The sequence below is a fragment of the Pan paniscus genome, chromosome 20, assembly GCF_029289425.2.
Source record: "Pan paniscus chromosome 20, NHGRI_mPanPan1-v2.0_pri, whole genome shotgun sequence".
NCBI lineage: Eukaryota > Metazoa > Chordata > Mammalia > Primates > Hominidae > Pan > Pan paniscus.
The window spans coordinates 40,458,378-40,479,654 of NC_073269.2; the positions used below are offsets into that span (position 1 = coordinate 40,458,378).

Consider the following 21,277-nt stretch of genomic DNA (forward strand, 5'->3'; position numbering starts at 1 on the left):
CTCCGGTGCCTTTGTTTAGGCTGGAGTGAGTTCCTAGAAGCTGGTGATTCTTGGTGTTCTTGTCAGACTCATTACTGGACCAGAGGAGCTGATGATGAGACCCCACCCCCTACTTAACCCACCTCCATGCTACTGTGAGGTCCTAGCTGACTGGTCTTTCCCTCAGCAACCTCTTGTTCTAGTCGAAAGTCTATAGTATTATAAACGCGTGAAAGTATTGTTCTGAAAGTAATGCTTCAAAATAGTAAATTTGTGGAGAAACTTGTTAAATTGTTTAAATTATTGGCAGGATGACCCATCTGCAATGGATTTTGTCACCTCTGCTGCAAACCTCAGGATGCATATTTTCAGTATGAATATGAAGAGTAGATTTGATATCAAATGTAAGTTATTTGTACTAAAGTTGTATCACTAAAACCTTGAAGTTGTTTTTTAAACAGTGAAACATACTCATCCTTTTTTTTTTTTCCCAGCAATGGCAGGGAACATTATTCCTGCTATTGCTACTACTAATGCAGTGATTGCTGGGTTGATAGTGTTGGAAGGATTGAAGATTTTATCAGGAAAAATAGACCAGTGCAGAACAGTGAGTATTTCTGTTTGCATTTTTATGCAACCCCCCTTAAAAAAATCATTAATTAAAAGTACATTAAACAGATAATTTTTAAAATGGAAACAATAAAATTGGTTTAAAGCAATGGAAAAGTAATTTTTCTGGTTACCAAGTGAGTGTGTGTTTAAGCTTCCTGGAAATTGCAACAAAAAGGAAAAATTAAGAAGTTGCTTTTGCTTCTAACATTTCCAATTTTACTGAATTCTTGGAAGAATTCATTGTGCAGTCCTTATACTAAGAAGATGTTTCAACTGTTTTTCAATTCTGAGAGTGCTATACGGGTTTTAAAATTTGCTTGGTCATTTTATAGTCCCCTGTTCAGTCATTCTCCTATTGAGTCATTCTTTTCCATTTTATTGTATAGTTTTTGATAATGTTAATGTCTGAGATCTTTATGGGTGAGTCTACTGTCATTTCTGCTATTTCTCGTAGTGATTTGCTTGTATGGTTTATGATTTTTTTAAAACTGAATGTGTATTAGAATTGTGTCTGGTAATTCTTTAGGGACCCATTGTAGATGTATTTCTTCAAAGAGCATTTGTGGTTATTATATTTGGGTGCTTGGGGCACTGCCAATACAGGACCACTTTTAAATTAGGATTTTCAATACCTATGTATTCAGACCACAAACCTGCACGTGCCCTATGTTATTGTCATGAATTATATGGGAAGATACTCCTCCCCCTCCACTAAGCACCAAGTTTAAGATCATTTTTATGGAGAAAGTATTTTTCTCCTCTCTTTTCAGGTCCTTGCTTTGTGTAAGGGTCTCCTGTTTTAAGAGTTCCTACCTTAGTGGTGGGTGGGGTAGGTGTATCTCTTAAGGCTAACGCTACTTGGATGTTCTCTTTGGATTCCTTCCTTCGATGTTGTGTCTGCAGACACTTCGCTTTCTTAGCAGCTCAAGAAGGCTTCCTAGGAAATACTAGCCAATACTTTGACTGTTGTTTAGGTTCTCCTTTTTATCGTTGAAATAAAAAGACCTGTTTACCTTCAGAAATTTCAAAAAATATCTAGTTTGCAATGGTACTGTTATTTTGCAGTGTCATTGATGCACACTTACTTTTTTTTATCTTTTGAGACGGAGTCTAGCTCTGTTGCCCAGGCTGGAGTGCAGTGGCACAATCTTGGCTCACTGCAACCTCCACCTCCCAGGATCAAGCAATTATCCTGTCTCAGCCTCCTGAGTAGCTGGGATTACAGGTGCATGCCACCACGCCGGCTAATTTTTGTATTTTTAGTAGAGACGGGTTTCACTATGTTGGTTAGGCTGGTCTCGAACTCCTGACCTCATGATCCGCCCACCTCGGCCTCCCAAAGTGCTGGGATTACAGGCATACAGGCATGAGCCACTGCGCCCGGCCTTTTTTTTTTAAACTGACGGGGTCTTGCTATGTTGTCCAGGTTGGTCCTGAACTCCTGGGCTCAAGCAGTCCTCCCACCTTGGCCCCCCAAAGTGCTGGGATTACAGATGTGAGCCACTGCACTTGGCCTGATGCGCTCTTTTTTTCCTTTTCCTTCTTTTTTTATTTGAGGTGGAATCTTGCTCTCACCCAGGCTGGAGTACAGTGATGTGATCTCGGCTCACTGCAACCTCCACCTGCTGGGTTCTAGTGATTCTCCTGCCTCAGCCTCTCAAGTAGCTGGGATTACTGGCACATGCCACCACACCTGGCTAATTTTTGTATTATTAGTAGAGACAGTGTTTCACCTGTTGCCCAGATTGGTCTCAAACTCCTGGCCTGAAGTGATCCGCCCTCCTCAGCCTCCCAGAGTACTGGGATTTCAGGCGTGAGCTATTGCGCCCAGCCTCGATGCACTCTTAAAATATTTTATTTTCATGAAATTTCAGTTTGAAGGAACAGAATCAAATTGCCCAGTCTGCCATCTTGATTTAGTTTTCTATTTAAACTTTTATTGTATATGTTATATTTTTAATTTCTAAGAACTTTATTTTTTGGTATCTTTTTTTTTGAGATGGAGTCTTGCTCTGTCACCCAGGCTAGAGTGCAGTGGCGCGATCTCAGCTCACTGCAACCTCCACCTCCCAAGTAGAAGCGATTCTCCTGCCTCAGCCTCCCCAGTAGCTGGGATTACAGGCGGGTGCCACCACGCCTGGCTAATTTTTGTAGTTTTAGGAGAGACAGGGTTTTACCATGTTAGCCAGGCTGGTCATGAACTCCTGACCTCAGGTGATCTGCCCGCCTTGGCCTCCCAAAGTGCTAGAATTACAGGCCACCGTTCCTGGCCGATACCCAGTTTTTAAATTATTTTTTAAAAAATTTTTATAGCAGCCTGAAGCTGTAGTATCCCTTTGAGCTCACCAACAGTACTAATTACTGAACTTATTAAAATGTCTGTTATTTCCCATCACATCCTTCCGGTTTCTTTGCCTGCTTAGCTCCATGCCACTCTTGGACTATTAATAGTAATATATCTGGCCGGGCACGATGGCTCACACGTGTAATCCCAGCTCTTTGGGAGGCCGAGGCAGGCAGATCACCTGAGATTGGAAGTTCGAGACTAGCCTAACGTGGAGAAACCTGGTCTCTACTAAAAAAAAAAAAAATATATATATATATATATATAATTAGCTGGGCATGGTGGTGCATGTTTGTAATCCCAGCTACTCAGGAGGCTGAGGCAGGAGAATCACTTGAACCTGGGAGGCGGAAGTTGCATTAAGCCGAGATCGCGCCATTGCACTCCAGCCTGGCAACAAGAGCGAAACTCTGCCTCAAGAAAAAAAATAGTAATATATCTGGATTTCATTTTTTTACATTTGGAAATGAATTCCAGCCTGGATTAATGTTAGCCCAGGTATTAATAGTGGTAGCAATTGCTTTTATTATTGTCAGTTTCCTTTAGCACACTTACCTTCCCGGTGAAGCCCAAAATCAAACAAATCTTTCTCCCTCTGTAGCCTGCTTGGCCTGGGCAGTTTGCTTCTAGCCCTTCCACCTACCAGTATTCATTGTACGGAGAAGCTATTTTACAGAGGAGGGCTTTAGTGTCTCTTGAGGGATTTAGTTCTGTATTCTCAGCGGAATCCGTAGAGTACTTCTTTAGAATTCATTCCTCTTAGCAGACTCAACACTACATTGTAGTCACAAGATAAAGGTTTGTGTCTCAGCTTCTTGTCTTCTGACATTTGTTGTTTCTGTTGGATCTTGCTAGTGTTTTCTAAACTTTAGAAGCAGGAGCTTGGAGCTTTTCTTAATTTCAGTGTAATTTGTATATTTGCCTTGGTTCTTAATTATTTTTTTGTTTAGTATTGGAGAAATGGTAAATAGGTACATATACTGCCAGAAATACATTTTTTTCCCTCATTATATAAATGTTATTCTAATCAGAAAATTTGGGAAGGCAGTGATGTTGATTGTAGACATCTGTGAAAGGCACTATCGTTAACTGGAGAAATTAATGTGTTGGTCTTGTCAGGAGATTGCTTGCTTGATAAGAATAGCCTCAGGGAGGGACACCAGCTGCTGATACAATGATGGCACCACAGATGAACATGCCTGTGCCCTTACTCTTGCCAAATCAGGTTGCAGAAGAACGCGGAGTCTTATATAATACAAGGAGATGTCTTTTCAGCAAGCCTAGCTAGCCTAGCCTTTAGCTGATTAGAAAAGAAGGTTGAAAAACCAGGTTCCTAAAAAGGTCATGATTTTCCTGATCCATTTTGCCATCTGGACGGGAATTTTTAAGTCATTTTTTATTGGATATCTGGTAAACGAGATTTTAGATTGTATGGTGTATAAAATTACAGCACATGTTTCTGATTTCTGCCTGTTATTTCTCCTCCAAAGATTTTTTTGAATAAACAACCAAACCCAAGAAAGAAGCTTCTTGTGCCTTGTGCACTGGATCCTCCCAACCCCAATTGTTATGTATGTGCCAGCAAGCCAGAGGTGACTGTGCGGCTGAATGTCCATAAAGTGACTGTTCTCACCTTACAAGACAAGGTCAGTGCAAGGCCTGGGTCTCTTTTCCTTTTGCTTTTACAGTATTACTGTGATAAACAAACACTAGCTACTGATTCTGAAAAGGTCCAACTGCAGAGATGTGTTGCTGTGATTTCCTGGGTTATTTTGCCTTCTGGATTCCTGCAGGCTTTTCTGTCTGTGGTTCCAGAATAAGTGCCTCACATTCCCAGAATGGAGTAGGAGTATTTGACTGGAATCTGCAGCACAGTGGTGGCACAGTATCACAGCAAGCAGAGGACTTCTTTGCTCTTTGCTTCCCAGGCAGTGGGTAAATTCTGTATTTTTTGACAAATAACAGGTATCCTTGAATGGTCCTCACTGTGGCAGTGAGCAGATAAGTATTTGCATGCAGTGCAAAGTTTGCATTTCCAGTAGAGCAAAGCCCCAGTTACCAGCTTTGTATTAAAGGGTATAAGTAACTTGCAGAGTTTTGGTTTCTCTGCATGTTGGACAGTGCCCACTCCCAGCAAATTAGGGGGCTTTTGTTATTTCTGAGGTCTGAGTTGAGGCTAAGTGGTGGTACACACTTATCTAATATGACCTGATTCTGATATGGTAAGTTAGTCCCTGAGGACATAGGGCATTTGCACACCTGGATTCACCTCTGGAGCTGAAGCGAGGGAAGAAATGGGGGTTTAGGACATGGTCTGGTCCTTAAGTTCCTGTTAAATTGGCTAGATTTGTGTATTAGGGGAGATTTTCTTTTTTTATGACCCAAAAGTGTCACTTTCCACTTTGGGATCACTTCTATTGTTCTCTGGTTGTGACCATCATAATGCTACATATTTACATGCCTCTTGAGAGAGGAGGAAGTGGCCCTTCTCAAATAGCAGTGCTGCCTGATAGGGAATGGCCTTTCTTCCAGAAACTGGTTAGGCAGGACGGATTGATTTGAGCTTATGTTTTGGTCAAGGAAGTGGCAGGTACAGCAGTGGGTGGTTGCCCCAGTTTCTTTTCTAGGAAATAATTATCTTTGGTATCTCCTGATTCTTGAGCTTCAAGGTTATTCCTCTATTTGTAGGATTCTTAGACCTATAGAGAGTTCCTCCTTTTTTCCTTCTTTCTTTTTTAGGAGCTGGTAGGATTTAACAGAATATTATCACTTCTCTAAATGCATGGAACGGGGAGACTTATCTGAGAGTCAGGTTAATGAGAACTGATTCCATCTATGAAACCCCTGCCATTACAGGGTTGGCACAGAGACTGAAATGAAATATGTCAAGTGTGTAGCTCACTACCTAACCTGCAGGGAAAGACAAAGTAGCAAGAGCCAGCCAGGGAGTTCCTAGTCCCCTGTTGAGATGAAGTTGGATCTGATCTGCATCAGTGGTCACATGTGGGGATGGAACTCAGGTGAATCCCCACGGCTTTCCTGCTTGCTCTAAGGGATCTTGAAGAGTGACTTCGCCGGTTTCCAATAAATAGAAGGGGAAAGTAAGAGCCTTTATAGAAGTCTAGGATTTCTTATGATCTTTAATTACCTACGTTAATATTTTGAATCCTTTTTTTTTTTTTTTTTTTTTGTAGATAGTGAAAGAAAAATTTGCTATGGTAGCACCAGATGTCCAAATTGAAGATGGGAAAGGAACAATCCTAATATCTTCCGAAGAGGGAGAGACGGAAGGTATCATACATTGTATTTATTCATTCCTCTCATTGAGGAGACTGCTTGAAGAGTGCACATTAGTTGATTCATTTACTGTATGTGATACTCAGTATTGCAGAGAGTGGCAGTGTTTGGTCATGGAGGTGCTCTTTCAAGGTGACATTGCTGGGGGTCATCACACTTCCATGTTTGGGAACTCCATGTCAGACATTTTCAGTGACTGCAGTGCTCTTGTCCACTTCCAAGGAACCTCCTTGCCGATATCATGGATCCTGGGAGCTAACCTTGTGATGAGAAGACTATTCTGTCTGTCAGATCACAGTGGGTAGGGTTCTAAGGCATTTGGAGATTTTTCTCCAAGAGTGGGGAAGCCTTGGTAGCCTGTTCCTACTATATAGCAGAAAGATTATTGAAATTCAGTGCCCGGTTTTGGCTTTCTGATCTTTCCTTTCAAAAGTTCAAGCAGTTCATCCCTTTTGCTAACACATTTGCTATACAAGGTACAATACATTTGATTCTGTTGAAGCTTTCATAGTAAGGATTGCATCGTAGTTATTCCTCCTTCAGACTGTACTCGTTGATCCTATACCTCCTTGGTCACTTCTGCAGCTCATTTCTTGAGTTGCTGTTCTCGTTTTTTCCATGTCCCAGTTTTTGCCAGTGTACTGTTATTTTCAAAGGTTTCTAGGCCCTGTGTTTTCCCTGTATATTGACTTAATTCATACCTATTTGTCCATTGGTCATTTATTCATACTTTGTGAGGTCCTGATGGCGATTCAGATGTTCAGCCTTCTTTAAATTCAGGTTTAGTGTCAAGGTTCTTCTTGGTTGTAGTTGCTTGTTGAGAAATTTTTTGGGCTATTAGGTCATATGTAATTGGAGGCCATGTTTTGGCTGTGTGGTGCTCTATTTTAGGAGTCTACTTGAGTATTCAAGCCTCATTCTAGCCAGCTGACTTTTAAAAAAATGTTTGTTTGTGATTATATGCTGTCCCTTAGTTGTAGCCAGCTCTTTCAAATGCTAGCTTAAAAATGGAAACTGGTCAGGAATCTCAATGGCTTCAGCGTGACCCTTCTGTACGGAATACATGTGGTATGGAGGGTCAGACAGCACTTACCAGAATATGTGTGGAGTCCTGTATGACAGGCATAGTTTTGGGTATTCATAAGTCAAGGATGAATAAGACAACAGACCTTGGCTTGAAGTGCCTTGCAGCCTGGAAGAAGGGAGATTGTCAACAGCTGGATTGAGCATCGTCCAAGGAAAACTAGAAAGAGTGTGTACACAGTATGAGTCTAAGGAAAGTACATTCAGCTTTGTGAAACGGAGGGGGAGTAATAGGAGAGGGAGTACTCTTGGGTCAGTTTTTGAAGTAGTAGTGAGGACTCCCTGGACAAAGAAGAGAGCATTTAGACAGAATGAACATCTGTCTACAAAGGTGTGAACTTGTGAAACAACCTAAACTGCCTTGGGAGTGGCCCATTATTTGGTTTCGCTGGAAGTTGGGGTGCTGAGGGGTTGGCAGCAGTGGTGAGGTTGAAGTCTTTCTTGTCACATGTGCAGTGTGTGTCTTCCTCCTCTCCCTTGACCCCTACCCTCCAGAGGAAGGGGCAGTATTTCACTGCCACCTGCCACCAGGGTTTAAACAGGGTAGTAGCAGGGAGCTATTAGGGAGGAGGGGATTGAGGGATTTTTACTAAGGCAGAGGCAGGTGATAGATTTGAGATTTGCAAAGTCAGAACTTGGAGCCCAGTTGAGGAATAGCATTACAATGTTAGCAGCGTTGTTAGGCGAGCACAAGACTTCACAGGTGATGCTAATTCACCAAAATGTGAACCCACATTAACTGGTTTTCCTTTTGAATGTGATGGTTCCAAGAGGTTTGCAGTCAGTGGAGATGTGTGAAAGGGCTTGGAGGTGAAAATCTGGGTAAGAATGCCAAGGGCATTCCTGGTAGATTAAAATGGTAAAGCAAGCAACAGATCTGGAAAAGAACTAGGAGAAACTGTTAGTATTTTCTGGGTGTCAACGTAGGGAAAGGCTTTCTAAGCGTTTTCCTTATAAACAATGAAAAAATGTTAAAAAGCCCAAAAAAAAGTGGGGGGAGACTGAAAATTGAGATTATATAGAAAATTGGGCTTGGTGCGCTGGCTCACACCTCTAATCCTAGCACTTTGAGGGGCCGAGGCGGGCAGATCACTTGAGGCCAGGAGTTTGAGACCAGCCTGGCCAACATGGCAAAACCTCATCTCTTGTAAAAATACAAAAATTAGGCCGGGCGTTGTAGCTGTAATGCCAGCACTTTGGGAGGCCGAGGTGGGTGGATCACCTGAGGTCAGGAGTTGGAGACCAGCTTGGCCAATATGGCAAAACCCTGTCTCTACTAAAAATACAAAAATTAGCCAGGCATGGTGGGGGGGGGGTGCATTTAATCCCAGCTATTCGGGAGGCTAAGGCAGGAGAATCGCCTAAACCTGGGAGGTGGAGGTTGCAGTGAGCCAAGATGGTGCCACTGCACTCCAGCCTGGACAACAGAGTGAGACTCTGTCTCAAAAAAAAAAAAAAAGAAAAAGAAAATTAGTTAGGCATGGTGGTGCACACCTGTAGTCCCAGCTATTCTGGAGGCTGAGGTAGGAAGACTGCTCAAGTCTGGGATGCACTCTGGCCTGTGCGACACGGTGAGACTCTGTCTTAAAAAAAAATTGATTTGAATGGGGAAAAGTTTTCAGAATTTCTCAGTTTGGTCCCCCTGAAGTAGTTTCGGTAGTTAAGTGTTTTAAGACTGAATTCCCAGTGTTTTAATGTTTTAGGGTGCTAGGGCCTCCATAACAAATACCACAACCCAGGTGGCTTAAACAACAGAAATTTATATTCTCACAGTTCTGGAGGCTGGAACACCAAGATGAAGGTGCTGGCAGGTTTGTTTTATTTTAAAACCTCTCTCCTTTGCTTGCAGATAGCTGCCTTTCTGTTGTGTCACATAGCCTTTCCTCTAGGGGTGCACATCCCTGATGTCTCTGTCCAGATTTTGGGATTGATTGATTGATTGACTGGAGACAGAGTCCTAAAAGTTTTTTTTGCTGCTCTGTTGCCTAGCAGGCTGGAGTGCAGTGGTACAGTCACACGCCTCACTGTGTAACTCCTGGGCTTCAGGAATCAATCCTTCCCTGGCCTCCCAAAGTGCTGAGATTATAGATGTGAGCTACTGTGCCTGCCTTCCTCCTCCTATAAGGACATCAGTCAGATCAGATTAGAGCCCACCCTACTTGCCCCATTTAAATTTAATCATTCCTTTAAAAAGTCTTATCTCCAAATACAATCAGATTCTGAGATACTGGGGATTAGGGTTTCAACCTTTGGATTTTGGTGAACGGGACACAAATCAGCCCATAACAGAGGTTTAGCTTTTTAAAAAATGAACCTGACTGCTCTATGAAGATGTAACTGAAGTATCTAAATTATTCACGTTTCCTAGCTAATAATCACAAGAAGTTGTCAGAATTTGGAATTAGAAATGGCAGCCGGCTTCAAGCAGATGACTTCCTCCAGGACTATACTTTATTGATCAACATCCTTCATAGGTAAGAGCTATTAATATTTTAATTGTAAGAAATTATTTGAATATATAAACTTTAGACAAAATGGAGGAAAAGTGTTTTCTTATCCTTAAACCCTGCTGTTCATTTGAAACTGTATAGTATATTTGGTTGAGTTGGTCACTGAGTTCCGTGATGTTTGACCTACAGAAAAATTTGAGGATTCAGAAATTGGCGGGGTGTGGCGGATCACCTGAGGGTCAGGAGTTCGAGACCAACCTGGCCAACACGGTGAAACCCCGTCTCTGCTAAAAATGCAAAAATTAGCCGGGCATAGTGGCAGGCGCCTGTAGTCCCAGCTACTTGGGAGGCTAAGGTAGGAGAATCCCTTGAACCCGAGAGGTGGAGGTTGCAGTCAGCCGGGATCGCGCCATTGCACTCCAACCTGGGTGACAGAGTGAGACTCCAACTTAAAAAAAAAAAAAAGAAAACCAGAAATAAAAGAAATAAGCAAAAAATGTTTTAAGAGTAACTGTCATCAGTGGTGGCTTATCAGAAAGACCTAGAGTCCAGGTGTTTGAATAGTTTAAACAGAGGCAAATTCATTGTAGTAATTAAACTGGAATAAAATTATTAATTATTTTTCAAGGTTCTCTAGAAAAAAGAAATATTTCTTCCATAAAACAAATCATTTCGTTTGTGATTTTGTGGCAATAACAAAAGAATATTGGGAATTGTCTGTACTGGCTGGGCATGGTGGCTCACACCTGTAATCCCAGCATTTTGGGAGGTCGAGGTGGGTGGATCACCTGAGATCAGGAGTTTGAGACCAGCCTGGCCAAAGGCTGGTGGTGGCGCATGCCTGTAATCCCAGAAACTTAGGAGGCAGAGGTTGCAGTGAGCCAAGATTGCGTCATTGCACTCCAGGCTGGGTGACAAGAGCAAAACTCCATCTCAAAAAAAAAAGAATTGTCTGTACAGATTCCTGAGTCTATAGCACAGTTAAGATAGACATGGCCCCCTATTCTGATATATTCATGTGTTGACCAGGGTGCATTTTTGTTCATGCTCATTGACATGGTGGAACTGTGCCTGACTTGAGATTTATGGGTAGCATCTAACAAACATAAAGGGTTTAGCGGTGCTGCCACCTGCGTCCAGTTATTTTGTCAATATTTTCATGAGTATACAAACATGCATAGTGTTGGTGTGGTTATTTGGAGAGAACTACATTTCATACTTTGTTTATAAAAAGCATAAAATGACAGGAAGGAGGCCAGGTGCGATGGCTCATGTCTGTGATCCCAGCACTTTGGGAGGCTGAGGCGGGTGGATCACGAGGTCAGGAGTTCAAGACCAGCCTGACCAACATGGTGAAACCCCGTCTCTACTAAAAATACAAAAATTAGCTGGGTGTGGTGGCATGTGCCTGCAGTCCCAGCTACTCAGGAGGCTGAGGCGGGAGAATTGTTTGAACCGGGGAGCCGAGTTTGCAGTGAGCCAAGATTGCGCCATTGCACTCCAGCCTGGGCGACAGAGGGGGACTCCATGTCAGAAAAAAAAAAAAAAAAAAAAAAAAATGACAGGAGGGACCGAATGTGAGTTATTAGTAAGTAGTGTATTTCTCAGTTAGATAATGGAGTCAAAGTGGTGCTGCTTCAGTTGGACACTAGATATAAGTGGCATGCTTGTTTTCACTTGTGAAAGAAAAGACAGTGGAAGGACATGTACAATAAAGTGGAAATACCACATGGTATCTAAAAGAGGAGGCATAATTAGGGTTTTTAATCATATTTTTTAGCTTTCTGGGAACAGAACCCCACCCCTTAAAACATGTGTGTGTTTTGTTTGACTTAAATGTTTCTGATGTTTTTGGGAGTTCATGTACAGAAGCATGGTGTAGCTTGTAAAGATGGGGGGACCCAGAAATCATGTAGTTCTGCCCATAAGACACCACATTACTATAGTTAAGATCACATTGTAGGCCAGGCGTGACGGCTCACACCTGTAATCCCAGCACTTTGGGAGGCTGAGGCGGGCGGATCACAGGCTCAGGGGTTCAAAACCAGCCTAGCCAATATGGTGAAACCCTGTCTCTACTAAAAATACAAAAAAATTAGCCGGGTGTGGTGGCGCGCCTATAGTCCCAGCTGCTTGGGAGGCTGAGGCAGAAGAATCGCTTGAACCTGGGAGGCAGAGGTTGCAGTGAACCGAGATCACGCTACTGCACTCTAGCCTGGGTGACAGAGTGAGACTCCGTCTCAAAAAAAAAAAAAAAAATAGAAAAAAAGAAAAAGATCACATTGTAAGTAGAGGATGTAGAAATCTTTTTTTGGCATCGTAGCTAAAGAAATAATGTCCAAGAGTTGCTTTAGGCCACCAAGCTTTGGACCCAGTTTTATGCTTTAGCAATAAAAGTTATTTACTGTTTTAAAGAAACAAAAAACCAAAACCTTGCCCTGATTTGAAAGTGCATGTAGAGTTTTTGATTATCACAGAAATTTGTTGTGTACCGTCTTTTTTATTATAAGTTCAGTGCTTTGAAAATTAGAATCCAAGGTGGGTATGGTTGGCTCACGCCTGTAATCCCAGCACTTCAGGAGACCAAGGTGGGAGGATGGCTTGAGCCCAGGATTTCAAGACCAGCCTGGGCAACATTACGAGACCCTATCTCTAATTTTTTTTTAAATAAAAATTAAAAAAAAAAATTAGAATCCACATATTTGGTGTATACCTAGTGTATGCTTTGAGGAACAACAGGATTTCTCTGGTGCTCCTTCGCTTTCTAAATAGTCATAGCAGTGACCTGTGTGATTCTCCTACAGTGAAGACCTAGGAAAGGATGTTGAATTTGAAGTTGTTGGTGATGCCCCGGAAAAAGTGGGGCCCAAACAAGCTGAAGATGCTGCCAAAAGCATAACCAATGGCAGTGATGATGGAGCTCAGCCCTCCACCTCCACAGGTGAGTATGGCCCCAGCCAGCAGGTTGTTAAATACCCACCAAGCAGAAGTAAAAACAAACCGATTATTAGGAACATTGACCATAAATCCATAAAACTACTAGAGGTGTGTATTGGTTTGGTATTGATTGTTGTAATGGAGCTTTGAATTTATGAACCATGAAGACATTTAAGGCTGGGTGTGGTGGCTTACATCTGTAATCCCAGCACTTTGAGAGGCCAAGATGGGAGTATTACTTGAGGCCAGGAGTTGGAGAACAGCCTGGGCAACACAATGAGAGACCCCCATCTCTACAAAAAAAAAAAAAATTAACCACGCATGGTAGCGTGTACCTGTAGTCTCCGCTACTCAGGAGGCTGAAGTGGTTCACTTGAACCCAGGAGTTCGACACTGCAGTGAGCCACGATCGCACCACTGCACTGCAGCCTGGGCAACAGCAAGACCATGTCTCAAAAAAAAAAAAAAAGTCATTTAAGGCCTGCATTGGTGGCTCACGCCTATAATGCCAACGCTTTGGGAGGCCGAGGCGGGCAGATCGCCTGAGCTCAGGAGTTTGACACTAACCTGGGCAACACAGTGAAACCCCATCTGTACTAAAAATACAAAAAATTAGCCGGGCGTGGCAGCATGCGTCTGTAGTCCCAGCTACTCGGGAGGCTGAGGCAGGAGGCGGAGGTTGCAGTGAGCTGGGATGGCGCCACTGCACTCCATCCAGCCTGGGTGACAGAGCGAGACTTCCGGCTCCAAACAAACAAGTCATTTAAGACTGGGGGAAATTCTTATGGAAATTTCTTACAGAAAATAGGAACACTTTGTTATTTTTTGTTAATTGGTTTTTAACAGTTTGAAATGATAGTTTACTAGTGCGCAAAGTCAGCCTATGTAGTAGCAGGTTGGGGTTTTGTATGCTTGTTTTAAGGAGCAATAAATCCATGCATCTGACTATTTTGAGTGAACAGGTGCTTGTTAAGTATGGAATTTAGGCATGTTAGGGTTTCCTTGTCACCAATATGACTTGGGTATAGTCCTTTCCCCTGGATTTTCAGTGCTGGTGCTTGGTATTTTTCCAAATAACTGATTGTTTACTGTATTCTGATTTGAATATTTACTCCTCTCCCTTTCTTCCTTTAGTTAGGAAACTAAAGGTTACCAGATTTTTACTTCTTTGTTTTCATTTCTTTGACCCTATGTCTGTGGCATTCTTTGGAATATGTTTACTCTTGGCTCTAATGTTCTCTTGAGAATTTTGGAGATGAACATTCAGATTATGGCCTGGGTCATTGGTTCATAACCTGTTTTTTTCCCCTCACTGAAATTAGAAAGGTCCATCATCCTCCTTTGAGGAAGAGACTATCTGGTAGATTTTCCAAAATCATAATTTGAAATGTACATTTATTGATTCTCTACTGTGGGTAGGTTTCCAAGGTTACAGCCATGAGTAAGATAGGTATTCTGCCTTTGATTTTGTTGGACGAGGAGATAAAACCACCTTTAGTATCAGTTCTGCATTGGGGATGGTTCCTGGCTTCATCCTCTGCTACTATGTAAGCTTGGGAAGTCATTCACTGAGTTTCCTTTCCTGGAAAGCAGATAATCATGTGATCTTCTTTATAGGGTTGTGATGATTAAATGAGTTGTCATATGCACAGTGCTCAGAACAGTTCTTGGCACATTGTAAGTGCTGTATTGTTGTTGCTGTTGTTACCACTACTACCATTATTAGAATATGTACCCTCTGCTTTTCTATTGGAGAATGTAGAGGTAGAATCAAGGATGTGTAATGAGTACTTTGAGTTACATAATGCTTGTCACAATTTTTTGTTTTGATTAGAAAATAAATAGGTTCTTATCATATAAAACATTTAAAACAGTATGGAAATACGTAATGTGTAAAGTGAAAATGCAGCCATTCTTAAGTCTGGTGTGTATTAGAAGAGTCAGCTTTCAATTATAGAAAATACTGGTGAGCACAGGTAACTCCCACGCTTTTACCCATTTTCTTTTTTCCTTTTTTCTGAAATAAGCTCAAGAGCAAGATGACGTTCTCATAGTTGATTCGGATGAAGAAGATTCTTCAAATAATGCCGACGTCAGTGAAGAAGAGAGAAGCCGCAAGAGGAAATTAGATGAGAAAGAGAATCTCAGTGCAAAGAGGTCACGTATAGAACAGAAGGAAGAGCTTGATGATGTCATAGCATTAGATTGAACAGAAATGCCTCTAAACAGAACCCTCTTACTATTTAGTTTATCTGGGCAGAACCAGATTGTTATGTCCTTTGTTCCAAAGGGAAAAAATTGACACCAGTGACTTGAAAATGATTCTGCTCCCTTTGAAAGCATTCATTTTGCTAGAACTGTTAGACACATTGCAGTATGCTGTATTGAAAGTAGGAATATAGTTTTAAAAACCCTTTGAACAAAGTGTGTGCATAACCAGTCATGAGATAAAACAACACAATGCATGTTGCCTTTTTAATGTAAATACCCTTAGGTATCATTAATAGTTTCAAAATATTGTGGTTTAGTAAAGTTGATACCTGGTTATAAATATTATCCCTTTATTTTTGGCTAGAAGAAGAATTATTTTTAGCCTAGATCTAACCATTTTCATACTCTTAACTGATTGAAACAGATTCAAAGAAGTATCGAGTGCTATGCATTGAAACTTGTTTTTAAATGTTAGATGGCACTATGTATATTAATGTAAAACAATGTTAATTTACTCAAGTTTTCAGTTTGTACTGCCTGGTATGTCTGTGTAAGAAGCCAATTTTTGTGTATTGTTACAGTTTCAGGTTATTTATATTCGATGTTTTGTAAAACTCAAATAACGACTATACTTATGGACCAAATAAATGGCATCTGCATTCTTGTTACACATGCCTGCACAGTTTCTGTTTCTGCTGCCTTATATCTGCTGCAGGAATGTCAAATTCTTTCCATTAAAAAAAGAACTCGGTCGGGCACAGTGGCTCATGCCTGTAATCCCAGCACTTTGGAAGGCTGAGGCAGGTGGATCACCTGAGGTCAGTAGTTCAAGACCAACCTGGTCAACATGGTGAAACCCCATCTCTACTAAAAAAAAAAAAAAAAAAAAAATTAGCCGGGCCTGGTGGCAGGCACCTGTAATTCCAGCTACTCAGGAGGCTAAGGCAGGAGAATTGCTTGAACCCGGGAGGCAGAGGTTGCAGTGAGCCAAGATTGTGCTATTGCTACTCCAGCCAGGGCAATGAGTGAAACTCCATCTCAAAAAAGGTTCAGAAGATCTCCACTGTTTGCCAAAGACGAGTACTTTCTTTTCTTTATTCTTGGAGACTTCACATGTAGGAAGAGTACTTTCTAAAATAAAGCTCTTCCTGTGTGTGGTGGTGGTGCACATCTGTGTTCCAGCTACTCAGGAGGCTGAGGCAGGAGGATGGCTGGAGCCCAGAAGTTCAAGGCCGGCCTGGGTAACATAGCAAGACCCTGTCTCTAAAAAATAAGTAAATAAAATAAAGCTTTTAATGGCAGTGGGTTTTTTGTTCGTTTTTGAGATGAAGCCTCACACTGTCATCTGGCCTGGAGTGCAGTGGCGCGATCCTGGCTCACTGCAGCCTCCGCCTTCCGGGTGCAAGCAATTCTCCTGTCTCAGCCTCCCCTGTAGCTGGGATTACAGGCGCCCTCCACCACGCTCAGCTAATTTTTTGTATTTTTAGTAGAGATGGGGTTTCACTATGTTGGCCAGGCTGGTCTGGAACTCCTGACCTCGTGATCCACCTGCCTCAGCCTCCCAAAGTGCTGGGATTACAGGCGTGAGCCACTGCGCCTGGCCTAATGGCAGTGTTTTTAAAATTTGGATTGTCAGCAGTTGGCCTTTGTTGAGAAAATGTGTGACTTTGCCCAAACCCAGTAACTTGGAGCCTTAAATTTGAGATGCTGGAAAGGGAGTCCTTCCTCCTTTCTGCAGTGTTTGGGTTGTCCCCTAGTTTACCAAAGTCCATTTTGAATGTACCATCCCCAGCCCAACTCCAGCCTACAGATAGTGTCAGACCGCCAGTAGGTGGAGTAGCACTGTCTTCCTGGTCCCGGACCTCAGAGTGCTTTGCCTGTTAGGGTACTCTCATCACTCAGAGATGGGCCTTGAGTTTTCAGAGAACAGAAACCCATTAAGCTGTTTCCCCTATTGTATTCATGTGCCCTTTGTGTTTCTGGCAATAATTTATTTTATATTTCAACTAAATTTTAAATTTCTAATTCATGTATTGTTCTTTGTGTAATTTGTACTGTACCATTCAGCTTATTAACCATTACTCCTTGTTTTCCACCATTTGTAAATTCAGCATGTAATCAGAGCTTTCAGAAAAACCATGTTGAAGACTGGGTGTGGTGGCTCACACCCATAAGCCTTGCACTTTGAGAGGCTGAGGCAGGAGGATCGTTTGAGCCCAGGAGTTTGAGACCAGCCTGAGCAACATGGCAAAACCCCATCTCTACAAAAAATACAAAAAGTAGCTGAGCCTGGTGGCACTTGCCTGTAGCCCCAGCTATTTGGGAGGCTGATGGAGGAGGATCGCTTGAGCCTGGAGGCGGGGTTTGCAGTGAGCCAAGATTGTACCACTGTACTTCAGACTGGGTGACAGAATGAGACCCTGTCTCTGAAAAGAAAAGTCATGTTGACTAAGACTCAGCCTTCTGGAGCCCCAGAGTGGAGTGACTTTCACCTGTGAGCTTCATCTGCCTTTAGGTTTTTAGAAGGTGTTTAATTTTCCTCCAGAAAATAATTTGAAACTTAACTATGTAATATAAAATGAAATATCTTAGGATGCCGTCTCACTCTTCAAACTTTATTCTGAAAAGCTCTCTAGAAATTTGATTTTGAAATTCTGTCCATTCTTACACATCATCCTGCCTGCCTTTTATTTTTGCAGTGGTGCTGTCGTAGGTCACTGCAGCCTTGACCTCCTGGCTTCAAGCAGTTCTCCCTCCCGCCTCCTAAGTCCCTGGAACTACAGGAGCTCACCACCATGCCCAGCTAATTTTTAAAACTTCTTTTGTGGAGACGGTCTCACGTTGCCCAGGCTTGTCTCCAACTTCTGGCCTCAAGCGATCCTCCCACCTTGGCCTTGCCAAGTACTGGGATTACAGGCCCTGAGCCGCGTGCCCTGTCCTCACCCTGCTTTGTAGACACAGTTAACAATGTGTTTCTGATATTTTGTGTATGTTCTTTTGTTCTTTCCTATTTGAATGTATAGTGCATGATGATAAGTGCCAGTTAGGTCTGCGGAGTTGTTTCTAATTTGGCAGACCAGTGTTTTTCATCTTTGCATTAACTATTACTACCTTTCTCAGCAGGTTTGTTAGGAAGGCAGGTCTGACTACTAGTTGCAGGGATCCTGTACAACTAGACAGTGAACCAAAGCAAATCCAAGCTTTCCCTAGGTGCCTAGAGGGTGGAGACACTTCAGATCTTGTGTTGTATTCGTGGTTTGTCCATGTAAATTGTCTCACCAGCTGGGAGCTGGGAGTAGGGCTTGCAAAGGGAGTTTCCTCAACAGCTTTTCACCTCCAGCCTGAAATATGATGTTGACAAACTGTCTTCCAGCCTCACTTGGAACAGTGTGGTGACAAGTTTACCTAGAGAATCCATTGTTCTGAAGACTACTGGCTGCTCAGCATGTGCCATGAGAGGTTCCAACATTTTAACCCATTAATGAGATAACTGACCAGGCAAAGATCACTGGATGCCAAAACCCTTCAGGTAAAAGGCTGCTGAGGAACAGAATTTTAGCACAACACTCAAATGTTGCTGCACAGGTCACTTGCAAAAGGAAAACATCAACCTTTACTTACTTTAGAGAGGGGGTCTCGCTCTGTCCCCCAGGCCGGAGTAGTGATGTGATCACAGCTCACTGCAGCCTCGACTTCTCAGGCTCAAGTGATCTTCCCACCTCTGCTCCCCCGAGTAGCTGGGACTGCAGGTGTGAGCCACCACGCCTAACTAATTTGGAAAACACCAATCTTCACAAAGGACAGATCTGACTGCCGCCACCATAATCAAGTGATCAAACCTAGTGTCACTTATGGGACGGCCTGATGTTTCTGTGCTTCCTAAGATGATACCAAGAACACAGCAGTATCTCACCAAGAAATTGTTGACTGGAATCTAACCAAGCATCTAGACCTCCAGCTGACAGGAAATGGAGAGGGGGTAGAGGCACAAGTTAACATTCAGAAACAATCAGGTGAGCAGAATATCTGTGATATTCCGTAACTGCCAGGGCTCTTCGGTAAGTGTCATTTCAAAAAAGGAAGGAGTAGGCATTCTGGGTTAAAAGACATTTAAGAGACAACCCAATACAATGTATGAATAATTTTTTTTGCATCCTAGTTCAACAAAAATGACTATAACAATTCTTGTAACAATTGGAAATTTGAAAATGGAACGAATATAGGTAATATAGAATTGTTTTCTTCAGTACGATAATGTGATTGTAATTATGTTCTTCTTTTTAGTGTATTATGGGCAAATCTTCAATACCAGCAACTTTTTTTTTTTTGAGACGGACTTGCTCTGGTGCCCAGGCTGCAGTAGAGTGGTATAATCATAGCTCAGTGCAGCCTCAAACTCCTGGGCTCGAGCGATCCTCCTCCCTCAGCCTCCCACGTAGCTGGGACTGCAGGTGTTATGCCACCACGCCTGGCTAATTTTTTCAATTTTTTGTAGAAGGGGTTTTGCTCTGTTGCCCAGGCTGGTCTGAAAGTCCTGGGCTAAAGCGATCTTCCCTCCTTGGCCTCCCCCAAAGTGCTGGGATTACAGTTGTGAGCCACTGCACCTTTCTCAGGCTATATGGGGAGGAAAACAGCAAAATTAACATTTATTGAACCTAGGTACTGCGTGTGTTTCATTGTACCATTCAGCTTTGAAAACTTTCATAATAGAAGTGAATATATATATATATATATGCACACACGCACAAATGCATATATACATACACAGGCAGTCTATTTTCCTTTTGTGCCTATTTGACTTTTCCAAGTTTTATATTGAGTATGTCCTATGATTAAAGTCAGAAAGGCAATAAAGGTTATTAAACATATAAGGTGGAAAGAGAAAGTGTTAGTGGGATTCCGGGCTCAACACTGTTGAAGTCAGCTTTACCCATCCTTCTTGTTGCTAGGCTGTGACTTAGGAAGGATTCTCTTTCATTTGAGCCTCCAGAGAACTAAGCCAGGTGGTTCCCACTAGATGAATGGCCCACTCAGAGGCTGCCAGACAGCATTTAGTTGATAATAGATGTTCCTGAAAATTGTCCATCAGTAGCATACATGTCTGACGTGGACTTGGCCTACACCCAAGGAACATGGCCAAATGTAAGCCACTCACCAGCGTTTTGTAATATACAAAAACCAAAAATGTGGGCCAGGTGAGGTGGCCCATGCCTGTAATCCCAGCACTTTGGGAGGCCGAGGCAGATAGATCGCTTGAGGCCAGGAGTTCGAGACCAGTCTGGCCAACATGGTGAAACCCCATCTCTACTAAAAAAATAGAAAAATTAGCTGGGTGTGGTGGTGCACACCTGTAATCCCAGCTACTTGGGAGGCTGAGGCATGTGAGTTGCTTGAACCCGGGAGGCAGAGGTTGCAGTCAGCTGAGATGGTGTCATTGTGCTCCAGCCTGGGTGACAGAGTGAGACTGTCTCAAAAAAATAAATACATGAATAAATAAATAAAATAAGCATGTGAAAAGTAAAGAAAACCCAAAAAGATCAGAGAAGAAAAAATGTCAGCAGATGTTTCTAGTCATTGTGACATGTAGAGGTAGGGAGGACCTCGTGTTTCTTTGCATTTTAAACAATATTCCTGAGGTCCGTTTGACCATTTTGAGGGGGGATATATTTAGAGGAGTATTTTTATTTCACACTGGGAGCACATGATTTGCATTCTGCTCACAGAGGGAACATTTTCTTTTTCCTGCATCCAATTCAAAACACATTGCATCCAAAAGCTTATTTGAAAAATTTTAGAACTCAAACTAAAAAAATTAAAAATCAACAGTTGAACTACAGGGCTACAACGCCACTGTGTATAGTTTGGCTATGTTTTGAAGACAATTATCTCCTGGTAAAGTAACATTTTGGGAAGTTTTGCTGAATGTCTCTGACTCATGCCAGTTTTAAAAATTTTAAGTCTAGCAACAAGTGATGACTCACAGATCGGGGAAGATTCTGAGCAAAAGCTTTACCAGAACGTGCAGCGTCTGAGAAGGTCCTCAGGCTTTGCACTTTAGAGTCTTTCAATGGTTTACTTTGATTCTCAGATCAACCAGTCTCAGGAAATTTAGGCACTGTGCAGACGATGTCATTCAGCCATTCTGTCAACACAAATTGCATCCCTGCCCTGTGCAGTGCTGCACTCGGTGGAAAACGTTACCACTGTTGCCAGCCTGGGTGGAAACCTTTGAAAGCACAATGAACTAAAGACTGGTGTGAATGAAAACCCAACTCCTCATGTCATTTTGACAGCAGTAGGTGGTGAGTTGGAGATCTGAGCACCCACACCCTGTGTGCTGCCATACTGAGAGGCAGATGTCCCA

At 42.4% G+C, this 21,277-nt stretch overlaps 1 protein-coding gene across 4 annotated transcripts in view; it reads left to right on the top strand.

The window, feature by feature from the left end:
* UBA2 (ubiquitin like modifier activating enzyme 2) overlaps positions 1–15,581 on the top strand; it is a 41,226-nt gene extending 25,645 nt beyond the window's left edge. For all 4 annotated transcript variants that reach the window (XM_008969237.3, XM_008969236.3, XM_034946156.2 and 1 more), the window contains 7 exons: positions 290–383; positions 474–586; positions 4,426–4,581; positions 6,130–6,226; positions 9,684–9,789; positions 12,570–12,706; positions 14,730–15,581. In XM_008969237.3, the coding sequence (XP_008967485.2) occupies positions 290–383; positions 474–586; positions 4,426–4,581; positions 6,130–6,226; positions 9,684–9,789; positions 12,570–12,706; positions 14,730–14,911 (885 nt within the window). In that variant the 3' untranslated portion in view covers positions 14,912–15,581. The remainder of the gene's footprint in view (positions 1–289; positions 384–473; positions 587–4,425; positions 4,582–6,129; positions 6,227–9,683; positions 9,790–12,569; positions 12,707–14,729) is intronic.
* The last annotated feature ends 5,696 nt before the right edge of the window (positions 15,582–21,277 follow it).